Source organism: Stylophora pistillata, chromosome 6 (genome assembly GCF_964205215.1).
Source record: "Stylophora pistillata chromosome 6, jaStyPist1.2, whole genome shotgun sequence".
In the NCBI taxonomy this organism is placed as follows: domain Eukaryota; kingdom Metazoa; phylum Cnidaria; class Anthozoa; order Scleractinia; family Pocilloporidae; genus Stylophora; species Stylophora pistillata.
Genome location: NC_142524.1, coordinates 26,231,358 through 26,256,610, shown reverse-complemented (window position 1 = coordinate 26,256,610; position 25,253 = coordinate 26,231,358). Strand labels below are relative to the sequence as shown.

Genomic DNA, 25,253 nt, shown 5'->3' with positions numbered 1-25,253 from the left:
AAAGTGGTTTTACTGACAAAGGCGATCGCTGTTTGTGTTCTGCTAGATTCAAAGGAGAAGACTGCGGCCAAAGTAAACAGAACTAGTTTTTTAAATAAGTGAGTACGTCCAAAACTATTTAGCAAGCGTGACGAGAAAAGCTGTTAAAGGAGATATACCTGCGGTGATTATCAAAGGAATTTAGATCTTCTTCTTTACCTGTCAATTCTTCTTCATGAAAAAGAGGAGATCGAACAAGGCTTACTTCGAAATTGATGCTTTAATTACTCATCCACCGTGGTTTCGGGGCATCATTCAGAGCCACCCGCATGTTCATTACCAGAGAAAAAATTATTTCAAAGTCCATTTGCCAAGAACGAACCGATCTCGTTCTTTATCTGAATTACTTTTTACACTAGGCTGTATTTGGATCATCGCAAAAACTTATTATTCCTTTTAACCGAATGTCGAAAAGCGAGACGCTTAGTAATCCTGGCAGCCAATCAGAAAAAAAAGAAAAACTCCAGCAGAAATTAATGAGAAGTCAAAGAAAAAAGAAGCCAGCAAGCCTGAGGGTGAGAAAACGCGATTCCGCGTAGCTTGCAGTTTTGAGTGCGGTTTAAGAGGTAAAAATGAGTAGCAGAGAAGCGAGGCGTTTGGTAAGCTGCCTCTTAATTTTACGAGGAACCATGTGATTACTTGTTTATAATATAAGGGGCAAAATGTTTTCTTACTGATCTCGCGTAAAACGGGACGCCAAAATAAACAGAAATTTCTTTACCTTGGCAGCCGTTGCTAAGCGATTTTCAGCCAATCATTTTCAAGTAATTCTGCCCGGGACAACCACAAAAATTAAGAAAAAAATGCCCTCTTCCTTGACCAATCACAATTCAGTAATTTTGCCCCTTATATGATAAAAGCAATTATTTTAACAACAATCCAGCTCATGATCCTTTATGATAATCATCCAAGCCGACTTCTTTTTGGAAAAGAATTGAAACGTACGTTGTGTCTCTTGAAAAGTGATAAGACGTACCAAATATGCCAAAGTCTCGCTATGTACTACCAGTTCTCACAAAGTATTTTATCCAACAGATTGAACAAGAGTGGTAAGGTTGTCCTGCTCTTGGACTCATAGCCAATTTCCGTTTTCTGTCACATGGGAGACTTTGGATGCGGAGATGGAGGATGGACACCTGTCATGAAAATTGATGGCAGCAAGGTATAAATTGATTTGCTATCAATAAAGTATAAAATCATTTGAAATTCATTCGAGGTACAGGTCAGTGTAAGTAAGCGAAATAGGGTTTGTGAGAAAGTGTATGCTGTTTCCTTTACAGCTACCAAAAGTGGTTCGCTCGATCGTTTACTCATCTTTACAAGAAGGGCAAGAAATGGCTACGGTCTTCCTTACAACCACCAGGAGTCGCTTATGATTAGTTAATGACCGTGAGATTAAAATAGTCTATAATGGACATCATACTAAATAAGAAAAAAATCATTTATTATCAATTTCAGAAAACCTTCCATTACAACTCTGATTTCTGGAGCGACAGAAAAGCTTATAACCCCTCTGGAGGGAACTCTGGGTTTGACTTACAAGAGACCAAGTTACCGACGTACTGGAACACATCCTTCTCCAAGATCTGTCTCGGTCTAAAGATCTGCCAACAGGCCAACTTCACTGTTATGAACAAGTACGCCAATTCTCTGCACTCACTGATCGCTGATGGGAAATACCACTCCACCTCATTGGGTCGTAACACGTGGAAGGAGTTGATTGGTACTGAGGCCTCTTTGCAGCCCCACTGCAACAGAGAAGGTTTCAATGCTGTGGGGGACGACTCACCTCATTCCAAAGCAAGAATCGGTATCATCGCTAACGAGTATAATGATTGCGCCTATTGTGACTCCCGAATTGGTTTTGGTACGGGAGGTCGTCATGATGACTCCAACACGTGTGGAAATGAAGCAACACACAAGTCAGACAACGGAGACAAGCACATCAAAGCCATGGGGTACATCCTGGTACAGTGACAGTTCACTCCCCAAATTTCAAGTCAAGAAGCCATCATGAATTAGAAAAATGTAAAGCTTACTAGCTAATAAAACAGTGGGTTCAGCATTTTCTTCTCCTCTGGTCAGATTTGACCCAAACATAACTTTTTGACATCCAGTCTAAGATGCTTCAATCGTACAAAGCCAATTCAAGTATTAAAACCCTATAGAAATTTGCTAAGAAGACATGTTCGATATCCATTAAACGTCGATGTCGCGAGCTGTATGCGCAGGGAAGTTACATGTGTCACCGTTTTAGTATATGCTTAAAAAACTATTCACCGTAAGTGTCGGTGGCTAGTGATGGATAATTAACTCGCCGCTTCGTGGCTCAGTAATTTCCACCACCAGTCATTTTCACTTCGGTGAGTAGTTGTTAATAATTACCATGATATAACACCAAGTTCGCGTATATCATTTACAAGGAAATGTGTAGCAATTAGTGGGGAGAGGCATTGTTTGCTAGAATCGTAAAATCCAAACCCCCCAATGAACGTGTAATTGACGATAGAAAAGATATTTGTGAGAGGCTCTGTTCCTCATCTTTTTTTTTTAATGCCCGTTACTTCCTGATTTGATCTCTTCTTTTTTATACTGATATCTTACGGTTTGCTTGAAGTTTTACAGAGCTGAACAGCCTGTGACCTCATCAGCAAAACAATTCTTCCTAGAAACAATAAAGGCACCGTCATTAACAACCTATCCTCAGTTCAGTTGATGGTTCACTTTGATCGTTCAGGAAAGAGTTGACTTAAGAGGGACTGTTGTCGGTGGGGGTGACTGACCACTCGTCATCATCTCACTCAAAATAAGAGCATTAGGTCGGTCGATTGCCATAGGTCTCGGTAGTGTAAACTGATTCAACAGTTTTGCCGCAAATGTGCATGGTACACCGCGAAAAAGCCTGGTCGATAATGAATTCGAATCACATTATTGACCGGGCCTGAGATTGGGCTGGCAGAAAGTTCCACTTACTGCAACAACTACTTTCAACGATGATATATAGCTGGTTCGCTATCTTAGAACTGACTCTTCTCAACAGATTTCAACAATTGCTGGCGCTATATAAACCACTCCCTCGCCACAATTTCACAACAAACGAGCCTAAGAAAGCCACTCAACCCTACCGACGGATTTTAACTAAACAGTCAGGAAAGACTTACGCGACTCGAGTAGAACAGCCGACTACATCACATACAGCAAAATAACCGATTTATGTTGCAAGGGACCAGTTATAGCTGAGGGGGAAGTCCGGTCAATTTTGGTTTTAATATTCTTATGAGCCTCCCCCCCCCCCCCCCCCACATCCCCCGCTTGTTTGTTGGGGAAAAAGTTGACTAAAACTGAAGAAATATCTTACTTTATCAGCACAATAACCACAGCAGCGGATACAAACAAGAAGTGTGGAATCAAAAAAGAGTAAACTCCTTCATTGTGACAATACAAAAAATGAACAAATGAATAAAGATGTGGATACATCAGTAGAAAATATTACATCAACATATAAAAAAAAAAAACAGAAGATCTTTCGCAATTCGCTACGTAAGAAATGCACAAAAACTTACTCAAACAAACCATCCGCCCACTCATCATCCATTCACCCCAGAGGTTCTTCGTTGGGGAGTTTAAAGGAATTTAAAAGTGTTTAGTAATCTTTAAAGGTTTTTTTTTTTTTCGGAAATAAATAACAAAAACCCATTTAAAAAAATAGCAGGTAAGGGTGTGAAACGGTAAATATTATTAAGAAGGACTACTTTCCCTTCACTATCCTCACTCAGAAATGAGTAATGGTAAAACTGACCTTTCGATGAGACAGAAGCAGGTATCATGAAAAACCAAAGTAACAGAACAAAGGTAAAAATCGAATTCTTCATATCACAGATCGCTTTCTGAAACCCACTTTACGAAAGGTATGCAAATTAATGCAAAATATCTCCTTCAATTTGTTTTCCTTGTGATAACAACTTCCCGATTTTCTTTTGACCAATAAGACCTGGAGGTCACGTTATCTTTATTCATTCTTCCAGCAGGTATTCAATTCATTGGGAGAAAATAATTAATCATTTTACTTTACCAAGCTACCCAATGAGCTAATTACCAACTATTTGATTTTATAAACTGAATTGAAATTGGAAATTGGCTGCCGTAAAGAGTTAAAAAGCTGACAACTCGAGCGTTGGCCCTTCGTCAGAGCGAATGACGACGGGCTATCGCTCGAAACCGCCTCCCGGTTAGCTCAATGGATAGAGTGCTGAACTGCTGTGCGGGAGGTCGAGGGTTCGAGCCCCGGCCGGACCAACACTCAAGGTCTTAAATTAATTGAGAAGAATTTGCTACCTTTATATAACATCAAGAAATGGTTAGATATTCTAGTCTTCTCGGATAGGGACGAGTCAATGGAGGTCCGGTCTCCTGCAAGGTTGGGTTAGGGGACGTTAATTTCCCACACACGAGACTACTGTGTGATGGATGTCCTCCCCTAGGGTGGGATGGGTGGGAAGGTGAGATCGATAGACTGAAGCGGCTGCCAGAGGCGCCTGATATGCTGACGTCTGTTCTCAACCTTACACTGCACCCGTAATTCAGCCTCTGGGCTGCAAGTGGTCAGATATAAACTATATTCAAAACGTCAGCTTTTGAACTCTTTGCGGTTGCCAATTTACAATTTCAACTTAGCGAATAAACCCAGATTAACTTTTTACCCCCATTGACGCAGCACCACAATTTCTTTATAAACTTATTCCCTTTATTCATTTACTGACCTATTGGTCGGGAGTAAGATATGCCTCGGTATGTAAATTGGCCATCAAAAATAGCTTATCTTTATAGAAAAGCATGCCAACTCTCTCTCTACTCACTGATGGCTAACGGTAAATACTGCTTTTGCTCAAAGGGTCATACTGCAAAGCAGGCCACATAATTATAAGACCTACGCAGTTGTTTTTTTTTTTTAAGCTGACTAATATACATTACAATAAACCCATAAAAGCTTCTTTTTCTTTTGAGGGAGTTTATGATCCAGCAATAAGATAGGAATGCTTTCAAAGTGTTTAAATCCACATGCGATTCTTTGTCGAATCAGTTTACCCAACAACCTGATCAATATACTGACAAAAACAGGAACATGAAGACCTCTTTAGATAACAAAGTAACAGAAGGATTTAAAGCCGGTTCAGTAAAATTTACGAAACAATAGCCAAAGACTGAATCTCTTAGACAAAAAAAGCAAAAACAAGTAAATTATTAATTATTCCATCGTCCTGACACGAAATGAAGTATTTGAATAACTATACTTCACGCAACAGCTGAGTTTCTATTGGCTGAAAATAGATTAGAAGGTTATGCCCAATAAAAAATAGTTTTTAGATCGCTTCACCTGCATGTAAGGTTGGACATGAATTTACACTTCTCTCGGAAAACTTTCTGAATGAGTTCTTCTCGATGATGTACATGTATTTGATCTATATCTGTCTTTTTTTGGCATTGTGTAGTTTGATGTCTGCAACACAAGGTTAGTTTTACCTAAACCTGTCATTAGTGGAAAAAAAATTATGGTAAAAATAAGCTTTTAAACTGTTTAAGAAATGCTATTGTTTTAAAGCAACTTTGTTTAGTTTCCAACGACTGCGTTTTTCCTCTTGTTTTTGTGGTAGATCAGTTTATTATAAATTAAATTTTTGAAGCTTTTCGTGACTAAATAAATTATTTTTTGGTAGATCTTGAGGGGCTTATAGAAGTTATGGCTTGCATCTGTTCTGTGGACGAAATAGAGACAAAACAGACACAATTACTTATAGTTATTTTGAAGTTTTTTGCGAACATGGTTCGAAAGGATCTTTAATTCTAAATGGAGAATCACCGTCATTTTTCTCTATAATTCAGGAAATCCATTTCTGTCTGACATTTGTCATGTGCAGTATTATGTAGGTATCTAAGATGGCAGCGCAAGTTTGAAAGCCAGTGGTGCTAAGATCATTCTAGAGCAAGTTGACAAATCTGCATGAGCACCGAGAATTCGTTACAAAGCGAATGGAGCAAGGAAAATCTCATTCTCTTTTCTCTTTCATCTCGGCTTAAAACTATCAAAGATGAAAGTTACTTGGAAATATAATGTTTGTTGGCATGGAGTTGTACCACCGTGACAACTGAAACTGACTACTTATTAATAAGAGGTTCCTTTAAAATATTCAGCCCACCTAACTTAGCGCAGAGCTTTATATTTTGTAAAAACTCGCGCGGTGAGATAAGTAGTCTGAAAAAACTATGGTGGAGGCTTTGACCATATGATATTTCCAACTTCTAAGCAGCAGATCTAGAAGATTTCTATAATACCCTTTGTGACTTATGAAATGTATTTTTTTGTGATCAATTTATTTAAAATACCATTGAAGTGTTAAATTATTAATCTCGCCACTCGGCGTGACTGATATTGAAGGGCTTAATAGTCAACAGTAAATTTTTTATGCAGACGGCACTAAACTCTATTTATCACACCATGATTTCCGAGCATTGGAGGAAGGTATAAACCGAGACTTAGCCAGTTCAACACAATGGTTTCGACAGAATGGCATGTTGGCAAATCCAGACAAATATCAGGGTTTGGTTTTAGGAAACACTGATTGTGATTTCCAGTTAGAATGTGCAGGGAGGCCAATACCTACTTCCAGTGAAATAAAATTATTAGCTCTAACATTGGATGACAAGCTCAAATTTGATACTCATGTTGCATCGATCTGTCGAAAGGTGTCGGGTCAGGTTAATGCTTTAAATAGGCTTAAAAATATCCTGCCTCATTTATTTTACCTCACTTTGATTATTGTAGCCAGATATGGCACCACTGTGGGGAAAGGAATACAAAGAAAATGGAAAGGGTAAATCAACGTACGCTTAGATCATGTATACGAAGATAACGGTATTTTATAAGAAGACTTGCTCGATTGTATCGGCTTGCATACGACATCGAAGAGTCAATAACAGCTATCTATATAAGGCTCCCAGACCTATTACTGACTTAGTTAAACCAAGGAGGACTGATTATAATTTAAGAAGCACTAACATGCTTTCCTTACCTAAGGTTAACAGTACCAAGCATGGTCTTAAGTCATTTCGTTATGTTGCTGCTAAGACTTGGAATGCGATACCGGATGCTATACGCGCAAAGGCTGGCCCAAGAACGTTTCTTCACGATATCCGTCGCCTAAAATTTTAATTTTTTAGTTTTTGATCTCTGTTTTACTACACGTTTATACAAATATATATTTAAATTTTGAAATATCCTTTTTGTAAAAAAAAATGTACTTAATGTACATAATTTCTTGATGTAGCTTGTAATTTTTATTGTATATTTTGTTGTGGGATTCCTGGTAGGTAGCTTGTAGCTAAGTGTGGTGCCACATTAAATAAAGAACTACTACTACTACTACTACTTCTACTACTGCTACTACTACTACTACTACTACTATGCTCATTCTAGGTTTTTGTTGAATTCCAGACTTCAGTGACGCAGACGAATGCCGTACTTTGGAGTTTGGACCTGAAAAAGCCTTTCATGGCAAACGCCTGGTAAACCACTTGATTCGCGTGGTGGAAATCATGATCGCAGGGTTCTGTAAGAACGTGTGCTACATGGAACTCGACTTTGTCAGTATTAATCTCGATAAAAGAGCAGAGGAGCGTGGAAAGTATCTATGCGAACTGAATGATGTCACTCACGAAGGACACGAACATGAGCTGGAGGAGAACATAGACTATTTTCATCATTCTGCTGATGCAAGTATTCTTTGCAGTAAATGGTTTGAACCCGGGGGTAACATGTGAAGGTGTAGTCTGATCGTCCGGGTGAGTGTAGTCCTGAGAAGGACTGTTGTCGGTGGCAGTGACTGACGTTTCGACAACCTGTGCGGAAGTCATCATCAGAGTCAAGTCTTGACTCTGATGATGACTTCCGCACAGGTTGTCGAAACGTCAGTCACTGCCACCGACAACAGTCCTTCTCAGGACTACACTCACCCGGACGATCAGACTACACCTTCGCAAGTATTCTTTGTTAATCTATCTATTAATTGGTCCAAAAAGTAACGAAAAATATTTCAATAATGAAACTAAGTTTGTTGTAGGTGTAAATGCCAAAAGGCGTGTTCTTTCGTGGCCACTTACAGCAATGATTTCAAACGCTCGATAGAGGAAGAGGTTTGAACTAATAAAGAACCAACAAAAATACAAGTTTACAAAATGCAGAAATATAAAACTGAAAGGCGGCTAAAGCGAACGCGATGAACATTTATCGGCTCAGTTCCAAGAGAATGACAAGGCCCAAGATGCAATTGTGATGACTAAGTCTAATTATCATCAGTTTGAAGGGAAGTGTACTTGATTACTAATTCATCTCTTTGGCTTTAGAGCGCATGTGTTACAAACCGCTGTAAGAATGAAGGCACTTGTCAAAGTGGTTTTACTGACAAAGGCTATCGCTGTTTGTGTTCTGCTGGATTCAAAGGAGAAGACTGCGGCCAAGGTATAGAGAACTTGTTTTTCAAATAAGTGAGGACGTTCAAAACTATCTAGCAAGCGGGACGAGAAAAGCTGTTAAAGGAGATATACCTGCGGTGATTATCAAAAGAATGTAGATCTTCTTCTTTACCTATCAATTATTCTTCATGAAAAAGAGGAGATCGAACAAGGCTTACTTCGAAATTTATGCTTTAACTACTCATCCACCGTGGTTTCGGGGCATCATTCAGAGCCACCCGCCTGTTCATTATCAGAAAAAAAATATTTCAAAGTCCTTTTGCCAAGAACGAACCGATCTCGTTCTTAATCTGAATTACTTTTTTACACTAGGCTGTATTTGGATCATCGCAAAAACTTATTATTCCTTTTAACCGAATGTCGAAAAGCGAGACCCTTAGTAATCATGGCAGCCAATCAGAAAAAAAGGAAAAAATCCAGCAGAAATTAATGAGAAGTCAAAGAAAAAACAAGCCAGCAAGCCTGAGGGTGAGAAAACGCGATTCTGCGTAGCTTGCAGTTTTAAGTGCGGTTTGAGAGGTAAAAATGAGTAGCAGAGAAGCGAGGCGTTTGGTAAGCTGCTTCTTTTGGCGGCTCTGCCTTTCTTTACCTCTGTAAGTGGCTAACATACGCCAGCTTTGCATGCCGGGAAATGACGAGTGATTGAGTTGCAGTTGGTTTTGATACGTTTTATTAAGGGTATGGCTCCAGTATTTGAACCAATCACAGGGCAGGACAAAAACCAGCAGACCCATGGTTACCTTTAACGCTCAAATGAAAATCATTCTTTGGAGAATTGTTTCGCCATCAAAAGTTATTAATTTCTTCTCAGACATTGACGAGTGTGCTACAGGTACACATAGCTGTAATGCCAATGCTGTGTGCAACAATACTGAAGGATCATACAAGTGTTCATGCAAACCTGGATACTTTGGGGATGGAAAAATCTGCACAATGAGTAATGAATCTCTTTTGATGTTTCCATGAGGTTTCTTGTGATGCTCTGTTTCAAAGTAAACGCCTCTCATTTACGTTTTTTTTTCTTTAAATGTAAATTTTCGTTTCAATCAGATTTTATAAAATACCACACGTTCTTTTTTCTGTTGTTGTTTAAGGGTTCGTTGTTATGTTATCAGAGAGGGTGATTTTGTTTATGTCAATCACCTGCCTTGTATTGATCAGGTTACAAAAATTTGGAGGAAACTTGATGCTTTTAGTGATCACATGAATGCAAAACTACTCACACTGCTACCGAGAAGATTAATATTCATATGTCACTCTTCTTTCAGTCTCAACATGCAAGGAAATTTACCGAAGGAATATGTAAGTAAAATAGCTCAATGACAATATCAGAAATAGGTAAGAACGAGATATGCCATCAGAAAGAAAGTATAGGTAATCGCATGGGGCCGAGTAAAATTATGGATTAATATCATGCGTGTTTTCGGAAGTTGCTGAAATTGTCCGAGTCGCGCAGCAACGAGGGAAATTTCTGAAACTTCCGAAAACACAAGTGATATTAATCCTTAATTTTACGAGGAACCATGTGATTACTTGTTTATAATATAAGGGGCAAACTGTTTTCTTACTGATCTCGCGTAAGACGGGACGCCAAAACAAACAGAATTTTATTTACTTTGGCAGCCGTTGCTAGGCGATTCTCAGCCAATCAAAATTCAGTAATTTTGCCCCTTATATGATAAAAGCAATTATTTTAACAACAATCCAGCTCCTGATCCTTTATGATAATCATCCGAGCCGACTTCTTTTCGGAAAAGAATTGAAACGTACGTTGTGTCTCTTGAAAAGTTGTAAGACCTACTAAATATGCCAAAGTCTCTCTATGTACTACCAGTTCTCACAAAGTATTTTATCCAACAGATTGGACAAGAGCGGTAAGGTTGTCCTGCTCTTGGACTCAAAGCCAATCTCCGTTTTCTGTCACATGGAAGACTTTGGATGCGGAGATGGAGGATGGACACCTGTCATGAAAATTGATGGCAACAAGGTATAAATTGATTTGCTATCAATAAAGTATAAAATCATTTGAAATTCATTCGAGATACAGGTCAGTGTAAGTAAGCGAAATAGTGTTTGTGAGAAAGTGTAAGCTTTTTCCTTTACAGCTACCAAGAGTCGTTCGCTCGAACGTTCACTCATCTTTACAAGACGGGCAAGAAATGGCTACGGTCTTCCTTACAACCACCAGGAGTGGCTTATGATTAGTTAATGAACGTGAGCCTAAAACAGTCTATAATGGCTATCACACTAAATAAGAAAAAAATCATTTATTATCAATTTCAGAGAACCTTCCATTACCACTCTGATTTCTGGAGCGACAGAAAAGCTTATAACCCCTCTAAAGGGAAGACTGGGTTTGACTTACAAGAGACCAAGTTACCGACGAACTGGAACACATCCTTCTCCAAGATCTGTCTCGGTCTAAAGATCTACCAACAGGCCAACTTCACTGTTATCAACAAGTACGCCAATTCTCTGCACTCACTGATCGCTGATGGGAAATACCACTCCACCTCATTGGGTCGTAACACGTGGAAGGAGTTGATTGGTACTGAGGCCTCTTTGCAGCCCCACTGCCACAGGGAAGGTTTCAATGCTGTGGGGGACGACTCGCCTCATTCCAAAGCAAGAATCGGTATCATCGCTAACGAGTATAATGATTGCGCCTATTGTGACTCCCGAATTGGTTTTGGTACGGGAGGTCATCATGATGACTCCAACACGTGTGGAAATGAAGCAACACACAAGTCAGACAACGGAGACAAGCACATCAAAGCCATGGGGTACATCCTGGTACATCACTCCCCAAATCTCAAGTCAAGGAGCCATCATGAATTAGAAAAATGTAAAGCTTACTAGCTAATAAAAGAGTGGGTTCAGCATTATCTTCTCCTCTGGTCAGATTTGTTTCAAACATAACTTTTTTACTTCCAGTTTAAGATGCTTCAATCGTACAAAGCCAATTCAAGTATTAAAACTCTATAGAAATTTGCTAAGAAGACATATTCGATATCCATTAAACGTCCATGTTGCGAGCTGTATGCGCAGGGATGTTACATGTGTCACCGTTTTAGTATATGCTTAAAAAACTATTCACCTTAACTGTCGGTGGCTAGTGATGGATAATTAACTCGCCGCTTCGTGGCTCAGTAATATCCACCACCAGCCATTTTCACTTCGGTGAAAAGTTGTTAATAATTACCATGATATAACACCAAGTTCGCGTATATCATTTACAAGGAAATGTGTAGCAATTAGTGGGGAGAGGCTTTGTTTGCTAGAATCGTAAAATCCAAACCCCCCAGCTGAACGTGTAATTAACGATAGAAGAGATATTTGGGAGAGGCTCTGTTCCTCATCTTTTTTTTTAATGGCCGTTACTTCCTGATTTGATCTTTTCCTTTTTATAATGATATCTTACGGTTTGCTTGAAGTTTTACAGAGCTGAACAGCCTGTGACCTCACCGGCAAAACAATTCTTCCTAGGAACAATAAAGACACCGTCATTAACAACCTATCCTCAGTTCAGTTGATGGTTCACTTTGATCGTTCAGGAAAGAGTTGACTTAAGAGGAACTGTTATCGGTGGGGGTGATTGACCACTCGTCATCATCTCACTCAAAATAAGAGTATTTGGTCGGTCGATTGCCATAGGTCTCGGTAGTGTAAACTGATTCAACAGTTTTGCCGCAAATGGACCAAATGTGCATGGTGCACCGCGAAAAAGCCTGGTCGATAATGAATTCGAATCACATTATTGACCGGGCCTGAGATTGGGCTGGCAGAAAGTTCCACTTACTGCAAGAACTACTTTCAACGATGATATATAGTTGGTTCGCTATCTTAGAACAGACTCTTCTCAACAGATTTCAACAACTGCTGGCGCTATATAAACCACTCCCTCGCCACAATTTCACAACAAACGAGCCTAAAAAAGCCACTCAACCCTACCGACGGATTTTAACTAAACAGTCAGGAATGACTTACGCGACTCGAAAAGAATAGCCGACTACATCACGTACAGCAAAATAACCGATTTCTGTTGTAAGGGACCAGTTATAGCTGAGGGGGAAGTCCGGTCAATTTTGGTTTTAATATTCCTATGACCCCCCCATCCCCCATTATTGGCAGTCAATTGGCAGTCAGATTTCTAGTTTTTTTCTTCGTGGTCTCTAAGCAACGACCGATCTGTCCTCTAGAACTTCCTGAACTGTATCATCCCCCTAAACTCCCCGCCCTCGTCGATGGGTAAAAAGCGGTTTCAGTACTATCTTTTGTTCTACACGAGATAACAACAGAATTCCTTTCTCTAAAATTTGAAAATGAAATCTCACTGATCCATTTAGGCTTATTTTCGAATTAAAAGGGGATTGTCTGAAGTAGTGGTGAAGAGATCTGTTAAAACTACGGGAAATATTTCGGAAGGAAATCTGTGCGGTTGAAGAACTAATAAAAATCTTGTTGATATGTTCATTCGTATTTCGCGTAGAGACAGACGCTTCAAACAAATGATTCAGAAAAATGAGCGGGTCTAATGAGAGCGAGAAAATGGGCAATACTTTTGAAGGTACTGTTTTTTTGTGTTCCTTTAATTATCGTATCAGGGTCAATTATTGTCCATTCAAATAATTAATTTCCCGATCTCCTGGTTACCTTGCAGAACAGGCGAGGCTTTTCGGGTTTTTCACCCAAGCAGACAAATGCGTAAGGCGAGCGCAAACGGCAAATCGCGCGAAAAAAAGAAAAAAAAGAAAAAAAAAGTCACTATTCTCTTGTACCCCTCTTAGTGCGTGATCAGATCACAATCTCCCTTCGCGTGCAGCTCGTGACGTCGACCTATTATGAACATAGAATATATCTCCATTGCCTATTTCTACTTCGTTCTCAAAACTTCAATTGGCTTTGCACAATTGATACGTCTTAAAGCGGTTTTCAAAAAGTTATAGTTAAGACAAATCTGACCAGAGAAGAAAATAATTATGAAACCGTCGTTTTATTAGCTGGTAAGCCTGAAGATACTACTTTTTTTTAAAATTCATGATGGCTTCTTGGCTTGAAATTTGGAACGTTAGCGGCGTTCCCTGTCACTGTAACAGGATGTAGCCCATGACTTTGATGTGCTTGTGTCCATTGTCTGGCGAGTATGTTGCTTCATTGCCACAAGTGTTGGAGTCGTTGTGAAGACCTCCTGTACCAAAACCAATCCTGGAGTCACAAGAGTAGCATTCATTCTCCTGGTTAGAAATGATGCCGATTCTTGCTTTGGACTGACGAAGGCTTCTTCCCACAGCATTGAACCCTTCCTTGTTGCAGTAGTGCTGCAAGGAGGCCTGTGAACCAATTAACCACTTCCACCTGTCACGACCCGGTGAGGTAGCGCGCTATTTTCCATCAGCAATCAGTGAATACAGTGAGTTGGCGTGCCTGTTGATGACAATGAACCTGAGCTGATGCCCAATCTTCATACCGAGGCAGATTTTGGAGGAGGGTGTGTTCCAGTAGGTCGGTAGCTTGGTTTCTTGTGAGTCAAACCCAGTCCTGCCTCCAGCAAGGTTATAGGAATTTCTGTTGCTCCAGAAATGGGAGTTGTAATGGAAGGTTCTCTGAGAAACGAAGAACTAATATTTAATTTTTTTCGTTTTTGTGTGTGTTTTTTTTAATTCATTTCTTCTCTTTTTATTTTTTAATCAACAAATATATCCAGAGTTTTTGAAAGGAGACAGGGAGTTTACCTTTGCACCGTTAATCTTCATGGCCATTGTCCATTCTCCATCACCACATCCAAAGCTTCCCATGTGACAGTAAACACGAATTTTTTGTGAACCAAACATCAGCGGATACACTTGGCTTCGTCTCGACCTTATGGAAAAGGAGAGCATTAAAACGGATTGAGTCAGCCTGTATGAAAGACAAGAGTCCTTATACCTGCCATAATGGACAGGACACATCAAGCGAGTGATTTGGAATATTGAAATGAAAACTTCTTACTGTTTCCTTACTTTCCTTTGTTGTACTGCTCCTTGTAAGAAGAGAAGGGACGGGCTGTGAGAAAGAAAATACTGCAGTTTTAACATGTTAGCGTGAAATCATGAAATGCCGCTCCCCAATACATCATCGTAAAAAGGTACCTGGAGGTTTTGGAGGCAGAGCGTCCTTCACAAGCGCAACAAGATTTTTTACTTCGGTTTGAAGCGTCTTAACGTCTTTGCTGATCTCACCGCAGTGATTGGCGGTACAGGATTGGTATCAAGTTTTATTTTCGGAGTTTCAATCAAGGTCTTGTATTTTATTGAAATGCTGACCAAAGCTTAATAAATAGTGTTTGATGTTGAAAATGCACATTGTGAAGCAGAGGTTGAGCTTTATTTCAAATTTTTCTGTAGGTTGAGATCTCAAGGACTCCTAAAGTCAGAATATCAAGTACCTCTTGCAACTGTGAGGTGGGAGCAGGGCTGTGCAACCATGCAATTGGGCTATTGTACCTCCTTGAGCACTACCGAAAATTGGGCCTGAGAAGTGTACCTCCTGCGATGTCCAAGACAAGTTTTCCACAGACATGGCATGTGCCACAAAGAACAGCAGGAATAAATCCTCGAGAGGTGCAGGAGGTGCTGGTACAGCAGGTGAAACCACCAGCCAAAGATAGAACAGAAAAGAAAAAAAATCGGAGGGTAGATGGAGTACGGTCTACTCTTTATAACCCCATACCAGATAAATTTGGAGACCTCCAAATTATAAATTCCATGAAATACATATTTGAACAATTTGAGGATATGCAACTTAACTCTAATCTGCCAGACACTGACAATTTAGAATTTGTCAACAGCAAACTTGGCAAAGTGGCTGGTGGCTCTGTGTTATCCTACCAACAACAACAAAGATTGACAAATAACCCCAAAATTCATATGAATATTGATGGCCAGAGAAGCCACCAGCATTCTATCTTTCAGAGATTGTTAGCCAATATGCATTTGTGCCTCCCCCAGAACAATTGCATTTTATAGAAGGACTTTGTGTTCAGACTGCAGCCATGAGGCATGGAATAAGTACAGAGGAAGAGGCAGCAGCTGCATATACTGACAGTGTGGAGTGTAACGTTTCCCTGCCGGAATTGTCATCAACCCCTCCTGCCCTCATCTGGCTTCCTCTTCAGATCGAAGAGTGTACGATCCATCAGAAGTCAATCCCTGGGGGCTGCTGGAAAACAAGTGCCCTCTTAAGGATTCCATCTATGAGCTTAAATATCTGAAATGTGTAAATGGAATCTACAGACTAAAAAAAACACTCAGCTATTACTACCAGGTCATGGGACAATTGCTGCTAACTGGTTGTCAATGGGCAGATTTTTATGTTTATTGTAAAACTGACTTCCATTGTGAAAGATTAAGGTTTGAAGCAGAATTTTGTTCAGAAATTAAAATGAAATTGGATCAGTATTATTTTGAATACCTTCTCCCTAAATTGTTACAGGTGGTGGCATAGCCAGGCTTTGGAAGCAAAGTTGGAAAAATGAGTAAAACTAAGCCAACCCTACAATTTTTGGAAATCCAAGAAATGAGATGTACATGTATGCTGACTGGGCTTCTGCCAGCAATAGGTACTAGACTAGTGTTAATGTTAAGGAAGGAAATTAACATTCTCTTTCCAATTTCATCTCCCTGGGTAGGAGGAATGGAAATTGTCTGGAATCACACAAATTAAAATACTTTCTTTGTTCAATTAAAATAAATCAGTTTCGGTTTATTAAGCACATATTGTAAAGAACTTGGTTAACTTAGTTGAGGTGTCACAAGTCTTATGATTGTAGCAAGGTTTGGTAAACAAAACCAGTGGGAAATCGAAGTTTCGATATAGTGGCCCTCTAAAATTTGTCAGAAGGCAGCATATAGTCCAAACTTGGTTTACTGAACCAGCCAATGAGACAGGTAAAACTCTTACAAAAATTTGGTACTCTTTTATTCGTCTGATTGCCCTCTCATCATGGATACGGAGGCGGGCAATCTGCTGGGTATCTGTCACTTCTTTAGCAGTGAATTGTAAGGACTTTGTTCTTGACAAGAATGGTGGGATTGTCAACTTAGCTTTTTTAGTTTCCAAAAAATCCTGAATTAGGAAGCCCTTGTCTGCCATTACCTGGTCTCCTTTTTCAACAAGCGACAGAAATCCACTGCGCCTTGTTATCTCTTTGTCGGATATACCTCCTTGATATAGGGAACTTACAAATGTTACTGCACCATGTGGAGCTGTACCAACTAAGCATTTAAATGTTGTGAATGACTTGTAGGCAGAATAAGTTTCTGAGTTTAAGACCTTGGAGCTAGGCCTTTTGACTTTAATTTCAGTGCAGTCAAGGACTACCCTTATTTTAGGGTATGTAGTTTTAAAGCATTGAGGCATACTACTTTCGATCTGAGCACTTGTGGGCCAAATTGGCACTTGGCCGAGCATTGTGTACAGAGAATTTGCCCAAGTTATAATAACTCTACCGACAGTACTTTTGCTAATATTGAATCTCACTCCTAGGTCTGTCTCGAGCAAACCTAATCTCATTCTGATCAAAAATAGAAACAGTTGGTCGTAGAGTGACAATGCAAAATTACCACTGTTACGCCTTCGCTGGTGGTTTTCTTTACCTCTGCCTCGTTGAGTCTGGGACCATTTTATCATGGTTTTTGCATACGGCTCAACCCATTTGTAAAAGCTATCAAATCGTTCTTTCGATGTAAAGCCTGTATAAAATGTCAGCAATTCAGGACCCTTCGAACTTTTTTCCCCTCCAAACTTGGACTCTTGAAGATCTTTGACTTTTTGCTCTAGATCTTTGACTCTGGCTTTAGATATTTCAATTTTTTCCTCAGGGCTCAGTTCGTCAGGCTGACTCTTTTCGTTTTCCGGTCGGTCCACAGATGTCACTTGCATTGGCTCAGCACTTGCGTTGGTTTCCAGTCCTGCTGACGCAGTCTCCTCTTCTTCCATCTCGACATCTTGCTGGATTGAATCTACAAAGAGTTGTGCTTGCTGTTCGACAATAATTTTTGACTCTTGCAATTTGTTCGGTCGGCGCTCCTTACCCTCCTTGGTCCCTGCAAACTGCGATGGCACAGCTCCACGTTTTAGGCGTGTAAGCCCAGTTATAGTCCTATACATATCGTCTGGCTTGAAGTGAGCCGAGCACACAAGAGTATAACCTTTCTTGATCTGGGAAATTAGTTTAAGACCGCAAATTACAACGCGAATAAACGAGGGCCGGAGAATCTCATTTAATACATTGTACAAAATCCGAGTTAATAAAAACAAACAAAACATTGCCATGTGCGTTTGACTGCTTGAGCTAAAAGTAAAATGAAAAATAAAAAAAGTAAACGACGAGTAAATTCCTTAAAGGACGCTAGTGTTCTGGATAAGAAAAAAATAGGCATTTTACAAAACGTGTCGAGTCTGTGTTTTCAATCGAAAGCAAAAATTCGGTCGTTAGTAGCACGTGCGTCTGACAACTCGCCGGTCACGGCTCGATTCTTACCCCAAAATCTAGCCCTTCATCTCGCTTTATAGTAACAATCCATTTCGATCTCAATAAAGAATTTGAAGGAAAGTTAAGAAAATATAAATTCTTGCCACTCTGATTTCTCTTGTCTTTCGTACAGAGGTTAAGAGAGCAATGATCGTGGACCATGCTTACTTGTCATATATCCCTACTGTAACACTAGTGTAACACACCCCTTAAGTTTATGTCCGTTCAGCCTCGATTTGTTGCGGCATGGAATCCAAGATGACGCTACGTGAGAAGGGTGTATGGGGCGAAACCTTCATAACCACTAAAAATGTCATTCCTGTCCCGGTGCTTTTAAAGTTTCATATTCTCTGATGTTTATTGTTGTATTGTAATTTTATTATTACCGTTGAATTTCTTTGTTTCTTCGAATGTTACTTGCGACTGCACTAATACAACTAATTTACTATTACTCAACTGAATATTAAACTATTTGATTGTGGAAATTTTGCTGAATCCATAGTTTAATCAGCTGGTAAGCCTCAACAATACAATGTCCTTATTCATGATGTTTTTAACTTAAGAGTTTGGAAGGTTAGCTGTGTCCCTCGTCACTCCACCAGGATGTACCCCATGGCTTTGATGTGCTTGTCTCTATTATCAGGCTTGTGCTTTTGCCTCGTTTCCACAAGGATTGGAGTCATCATGTAGTCCTCCAGTGCCAAAAACAATCCTGGAGTCACAAGAGGAGCAGTCATTCTGCTGGTTAGCAATGATGCCGATTCTTGCTACGGATTGATCAAGATTTTCTCCAACCGCGTTGAATCCTTCCATGCTGCAGTGGGGCTGCAAGGGGGCCTGTGATCCCCTTTTCACGACCAAGTCAGGTGGTGCAGTATTCTCCATTAGCGATGAGTGAATGGAGAGAGTCGGCATGCTTGTTGATGACAATGAATCTGAGCTGATTGCCCATCTTCATACCGAGACAGATGTTGGAAAAGGATGTGTCCCAGTAGGTTGGTAACTTTGTCTCTTGAAAGTCAAAGCCAGTTTTGCCTCCTGGAAGGTTTTGAAAACTTCTGTCCCTCCAAAATTGGGAATCGTAATGGAAGGTACTCTGAAATTTATAACAAATAATTCATTTTTTCTTAATTTTTAATTGATGAAATAACAGTAATAGCCTGTTTCAGGCTCCTATTCAGTGAAGATAAGCAAGCGAAGCTTGACCTTTTTCAGGAAAACAGCTGCCATTTTGCCCATCCCCTTTCTCGCATCTTTGCATTGAACTGTATCCACAATACATTTCTTTCCCGATAAATTCGTACCTTATTACCATTGATCTTCATGACTGGCGTCCATCCCCCATCTCCGCATCCAAAGTCTCCCTAGTGACAGAAAACAGAAATTGGCTTTGAGTCTAGGAGCAGGGTGACCTCGCCACTCTTTTTGGATCTATTGAATAAAGTATCTCTTTATTAGGAGAGATACAGCTAAAATTTGATGAAGGCCATGGCTTCTACATATTCAGTAAATGATACAAAGTACTTTTAATTCCTCCCAAACGAGATTCAAGTGTGGAAGATTATTCTATTATGAAGATTATTATTCTCAGTATCCTCATTTTCAGAGCTTTCCTTGTCCTTCTTCATTTTCGAATTATTAGTCCGATTATTCTCATGTTTTCCCTCTATAGTTCTCTTCGGCTTTGTTTTTGTCTTTAAATTAATTAATTATTGACTTACACATTGCGGTCGAAAATTTCCTTGCATGTCAAAGCTGGAAAAAAAAAAGGTATATCAACAGCAAAAAAGCCTTTAGGAGGAAAAAAGAACGGGATGATGTAAAATCATTTTTTTAAAGGGGAACGTTTATATGTAGAAGAGAAATATGTAACATTCAAATCCAAGTTAAAAAGTGTGACTGGTCGCCGATTAGAGGGAAGAATAGTCCCTCGCTTAGTACGAAAGTTATCGACTTCATTCATCTGTGATAGCTTTGAAATTATCCATGGAGCGATTCCAATTGAGGGTCAGAAATAACCCGAAGCGACTTGGTTCCTCGTGTTTTCGTGGTGTCGATGGGTGTCTAATGCGCACGATGAAACTGCAAGCAACGGAGCCGAGAATTTAAGATGCGTCCAAACCACTCACAGCTTCGCCGTTCGTTCTCACACCACTTGAAGTTTCACATGCACACCAAAAGGCCGTTATTTACGCAGGGTAGCGTTTATAAACCCTTCGAGCGTCCTTTTCATTTTTTTTCTCAATAGTTCCTAACAAGGCTTTTATCGAATTGTTCCATATTTTTTATTTTTCTTTTTTTGTTATTGTTTTGTTTTGTTTTTGTTAGTTTGTTTGTTTATTTTTTTACCAGTTTACAGAAAAGAACGTCTCATAACTGATCTATAAACAGAAACATTTCAAGAAACTAACAAATACCGCATGAAAAATATTACCCGAACGGCAGATATTTCCATCTTCGTAGTGTCCTGGTTTGCATGTACAGTTGTACGATCCCTTGGTATTGTTGCACACTGCATCAGCACTGCAGTTTTGTGTTCCTGAAGCACACTCGTTTATATCTGAAAAAGCTCTTCGTTAACAAGAATCTCATCACTGCAGTTAACTTTAGAAATTAACGCAGATTTAAAAGCAGAGTATGAACAACGAATAAAGACCCACGTTGGCTATTGAAATATGAAAATACTCTCCTTTTATTAAAACGTCATCATTGTAGATGTGAAAATAAAGTGTGTAAAACGAATTGAACCCAAAGAGGAATCCGACAGGTAATCTTGCAAATTTTTCAGCAGCTCTCTAACCAATAGGGCCATCAAGCCAGTTATGGGGATTGACTATTGTACGATTTGATGTATTTTGTTGATGAGATGTAGACATTAGTCACCGGACCCTATTTAATTGATTAAGATTAGACTCTGAAACTATGCTGCGTTTTAATTACCTTTGCAATTCCTTTCATCTCCAGTAAATCCTGGTTTGCATTTGCAGCGATACGATTCCTTGGTATTGTTGCACAGAGCATCAATACTATAGTTGGATTTTCTAATGGCACACTCATTTATATCTGTAAACTCAAAGCAACAGATTTAGTAAGGAGAACTTCCTAGGCACATTACTACATTATAGGGTTGAATATGTTTTTTCTTTAGTTTCTTCAGCACTTTAGTTGGCTGTTCCGTCGGCAAACTAGTTGATATCTGTAAAATTCAAGGCAACTGACTTAGCAAGGAAAACCCCTAAGCACGTGACTAATTTGATCATTCATAGGGTTGACTGACATGTTTTTTTCTTTAATTTTTATTCCTTTGTTCGTCAAGATAATTAGGGTTTTGGTCTAGTTCACCTATGCACGTCCTTCCATCTCCAGAATATCCCGATTTACACGAAAAGTTGTAGGAACCTTCAGTATAGTTGCAAACAGAATGTTTACTGCATTCTTGTGTTCCTACAGCACACTCATCGACATCTGCAAATTAGATCGTTATCATTGCGAATGTAAAAATAAAGTGCAGAAAACAAATTGACACTTGCGTGGTATCCGACATGATAGTCTTACAATATTGGAGCAGCTCTCTAATTAAGAGATAAATAAATAAATAAATAAACTTTAATAGCTAACACAATTACTGGTAACCCACTAGTTTACATTGTGGTCTGTATTAAAAAGAATTATAAAAACTAGATTATCAAGAACAGCGTGCACGCAGATATATTCAAAACGTTCTAGAGATAGTAAAATGTTCACGATCTGAATTACTTTGTGAAAAATTGTTCACTAACCGATTCTTAAAGCTGCTTTCATCTGTAATAGTTTTAAATTTGTCGTCCAGACGGTTTCATAAGTGGCACCCGCATGAAATGTTCGAAGGCCTGCGTTGGAGCGACATTTCGGCACGGCCAGATGATCATGAAAAGAAACTCGCGTATTATAAGAATGGGTGTTTTTTAAATAAGTTCAATAGCTTGTAAAATAATGCGTAATGCGGACACTATCCGTTCACAATTTTGAACATCATGCATAATTTCTTCATGCGTATTACGTCATCAATTGGCATTCACTGTAGTTTCTTGAACATTTGAATTGAGTTATCGTGGAGACTAGCATCTAATATTAACCTACTACAACGTTTCTGCACTCTAAGTATTCTCAGCAGTTGATCGTTAGGGGTGTTACCCCAAACCGAACAGCGATATTCAAAGACAGGCTTAATAAGCGCATTAAATAACAATTTTCTGCAGTGGAGGTCAAGGTAGCCATTCGCTCTTTTTAGCAGATTAATTCTAGAGTTCGATTCAGCTTCCCAATTAAATATTCGATGTGGTTGTGCCAGCTAAGGTGTTTGTCGATCTTGACGCCTGGGATTTTTTCATCGGTGGCTTCTTCTATGCGGTTGCCATTTAAGTAAAGATCCTAAGGTTGGGTTGTCAGCGTATTTCAATTTTTGTCGTGTAGCTATGAGTAGGGGTTTCGTCTTCTTTGTGTTTCGTACCATTTTGTTTAACTTAAACCAATTGCTAGCATTGTTTAGGCTGACTTGCAAATTCTGTTGGATATGATCAATGGAGTGATCGGAGCTCCATAGCGTGGTATCATCAGCATTTATTTCGGCGTCAGAAGTTGGTAGGCAAAGAGGTAAGTCGTTGATTTAAAGTGAAAAGAGGACGGGACCCAAAATTGGTCCTTGTGGAACGCCTTTTGGCAACGTGAGAGGGTTAGATAGTGATCCAGAAATAGTGCATGTTTGAGATCGATCGCATAAATACGATTTGAACCATCTCAAGGTTGGTTCGCCAGCGCGGTATTCAGCGATTTTAGATAGTAGAATGTCGTGACTCACTAAGTCGAAGGCTTTGCTTAGATACAAGAATATCGACCCAACAAACTTGCTTTTATCAATAGCCTTCAGCCAGTTGTCTGTGAGGCTCAACAGGGCAGCTTCGCCACAATGATGTGGGGGATAGACAGACTGTTTTCTGTATAAAAGGTTATTGTCGCACAGGTATTTTAAGTAGCATGACGCAATATATCTTTCAAGAGGCTTGGAGATAACTGGCAGGATTGAAATAGGCCTATAGTTGTTTCTGTCATGAGGTGAGTCTTTCTTAAAGACAGGAGTTAGCCTTGCGTTTTTGAATTTATCCGGAAAAACGGTTTTACTGATGCTAGAATTGTAGATATTAGTCAAACTATTAGATATCGCCGGTAGTGCTAGTTTTAGAATTTTAATTCCAATCCCATCCAGGCCTGTGGCTTTGTTTCCTCCTATGCGCTTTGTATATTCTTCAACTTGTCGAGTGGTCATGAGGGGGATATCAAACTACGTGGAAAGATCTATGCGAGCACTAATAAAGTGTGAAATGCTAGCGTCTATGTTAGCAAGTACCTGTTCGTTGACTGTGACCTGAGCCGGGTCTGCAGCCCGCTCTATGTTAGTGAAATGATCGTTAAAAGCATGAGCCGTGGAAAGTGGATCTGTTATTTCTTAGCCATCCATTTCAATGAAAGAGGGTTTTGATGGCATCGGATGTGTTGGTACTGCATGTTTAAGAGCTTTCCAGAGTTTTTTGGGGTTGCCCATATTTTCAGTGATTTCATTTCTCATATGGGCCGATTTTCCATTAGCGATCATTTTGACAACTTGCTTCCTTAGCTTCTTATACATGGTGTTCGCTAGGACATTAGTTTTCGCACCTTTCTTCAACTTAGCTCTGGTTAGGATACAATCAATGATAGAGCTACAGTGAACTCTCTCTTAACGGACACCTCCATAAGACGGACACCTCTATAAGACGGACACCTCTATAAGACGGACAGGTGGTGCTGGTCCCGGCCGTTTCTTAGACATTTTACCATAACCAAACTCTCTGTAAGACGGACACCTCTATAAATCGGACAACGGACGCTTTTAAATCTTAAACGAACACTTGTGACGTGCTGAATGTGACCGCAAATTATGATGTAGGGAAGAAAACTTCTTAAATTACCAAGTACACGAGATTCGTTTTAACACGAGACGTTTAATTGACAGCTCTTATCTTGTCGGCGGAATACATACAGTACAAGTTAAAATTAAATCAGTCATTGTCTCATTGAAAAATAAAACTTGGAGATGACAAAGCAATTCGATTCAACAACGCTGCAAGATGAAATCCTCGTATCAAAATTAAGCAGCGTTGGTCAGCACTTTGAGGATTTTCAACTCTTGCACCTGAAACAATCCACGATCACAGATTTCTTTTCTTCCCAAGTTCATGCCCCGACCGAAGCCATGGCTTTCACCAATACATCTCGGAGCCTGGAACAGGCTACGAAAGACAGTGCAGAATGTACTGTTCACTGTTTGCACTCTAGTTTATCCATTAACTATTGATTGTAATACGATAAGAGATTCAATTTTACAAATATGTTTTTGTTCCACTTTGTAGGTTTCGTTCAAGTAAGTAACTTAAAACAAAGTTTAAACAGACGCGTAGTTACTGTGCACAGTTTCAGCTCGGCATTATCTTAAAATTCCTGGGGTCATGTTACGTCAACCCTCTATAAGCCAGACACCTCTCTGAGACGGACAGCTGAGGCCGGTCCCGATGGTGTCCGTCTTAGAGAGAGTTGACTGTATTCATCCAAGGTAGTAGCTTTTTCCGCTTTACTCTTTTCTCGACAATGGGTGCGTGCTGGTTGATTATACTATTGAAAATCAGACCATAGTACGAGTAATGTTTTTCAGCGCTTACTACTATTCGTGGGAATGTATCCGGCAAAGAGTGGCAAGAATTTGATTTCCCCTCTAAGAAATGCTATCAGGCCCTGCTAAAAGATAATTCTGCTTCCCCGATTCTTCACCAATTTTGGTCCCCCTTTCTCCCTATTGATTTCAAAATTGACAATCTTTGGAAATTGGTTCGAGATGACTTTCCTAAAAACTATAGGAATGATGTGTTATGGTAAATTGTCCTTCGGACCGTTAAAGTCCGCGATTTCCTAAAACATTGGGGCTATATTGATTCTGATAAATGTGCCTACTGCTCTCGAATAAAACAATTGATCACTGTTTTCTTAATTGTTCCCGTGCTAAAAAAGTGTGGTCTTATTTTTCTCCTGTGATCTCCTCCCTTCTTGGTAATTTCTTCTCGTCTTGCATTTCTGTTTTCTTTTTTCAGTGGGCTCCAGTCAGCCCAAA

The 25,253-nt window shown here is 39.6% G+C and overlaps 3 protein-coding genes and 2 pseudogenes across 3 annotated transcripts; 2 read left to right on the top strand and 3 right to left on the bottom strand.

The window, feature by feature from the left end:
* Nucleotides 1–3,911, bottom strand: part of LOC148729153 (uncharacterized) — a 70,879-nt pseudogene extending 66,968 nt beyond the window's left edge.
* On the top strand, nt 1,166–2,106 carry LOC148729154 (putative skeletal organic matrix protein 5). The gene is made up of 2 exons (XM_088725513.1): nt 1,166–1,201; nt 1,498–2,106. The coding sequence occupies exons 1-2, from the start codon at nt 1,181–1,183 to the stop codon at nt 2,014–2,016; spliced, it is 540 nt and encodes a 179-aa protein (XP_088581639.1). The 5' UTR covers nt 1,166–1,180; the 3' UTR covers nt 2,017–2,106.
* A 2,954-nt stretch (nt 3,912–6,865) lies between the features above and the next one.
* LOC148729152 (uncharacterized) lies at nt 6,866–11,424 on the top strand. Its single transcript, XM_088725096.1, has 7 exons — nt 6,866–6,908; nt 7,529–7,806; nt 8,437–8,551; nt 9,377–9,502; nt 9,834–9,867; nt 10,426–10,552; nt 10,849–11,424. Exons 1-7 carry the CDS (start codon nt 6,866–6,868, stop codon nt 11,422–11,424), a joined length of 1,299 nt encoding a protein of 432 aa, XP_088581222.1.
* A 2,189-nt stretch (nt 11,425–13,613) lies between these two features.
* Nucleotides 13,614–25,253, bottom strand: part of LOC148729149 (uncharacterized) — a 33,629-nt pseudogene continuing 21,989 nt past the window's right edge.
* On the bottom strand, nt 16,821–18,238 carry LOC148729151 (uncharacterized). The gene is given in 3 exon segments (XM_088725393.1): nt 16,821–17,050; nt 17,053–17,553; nt 18,086–18,238. Coding segments are annotated over 3 exon segments (741 nt in total). The 3' UTR covers nt 16,821–16,963.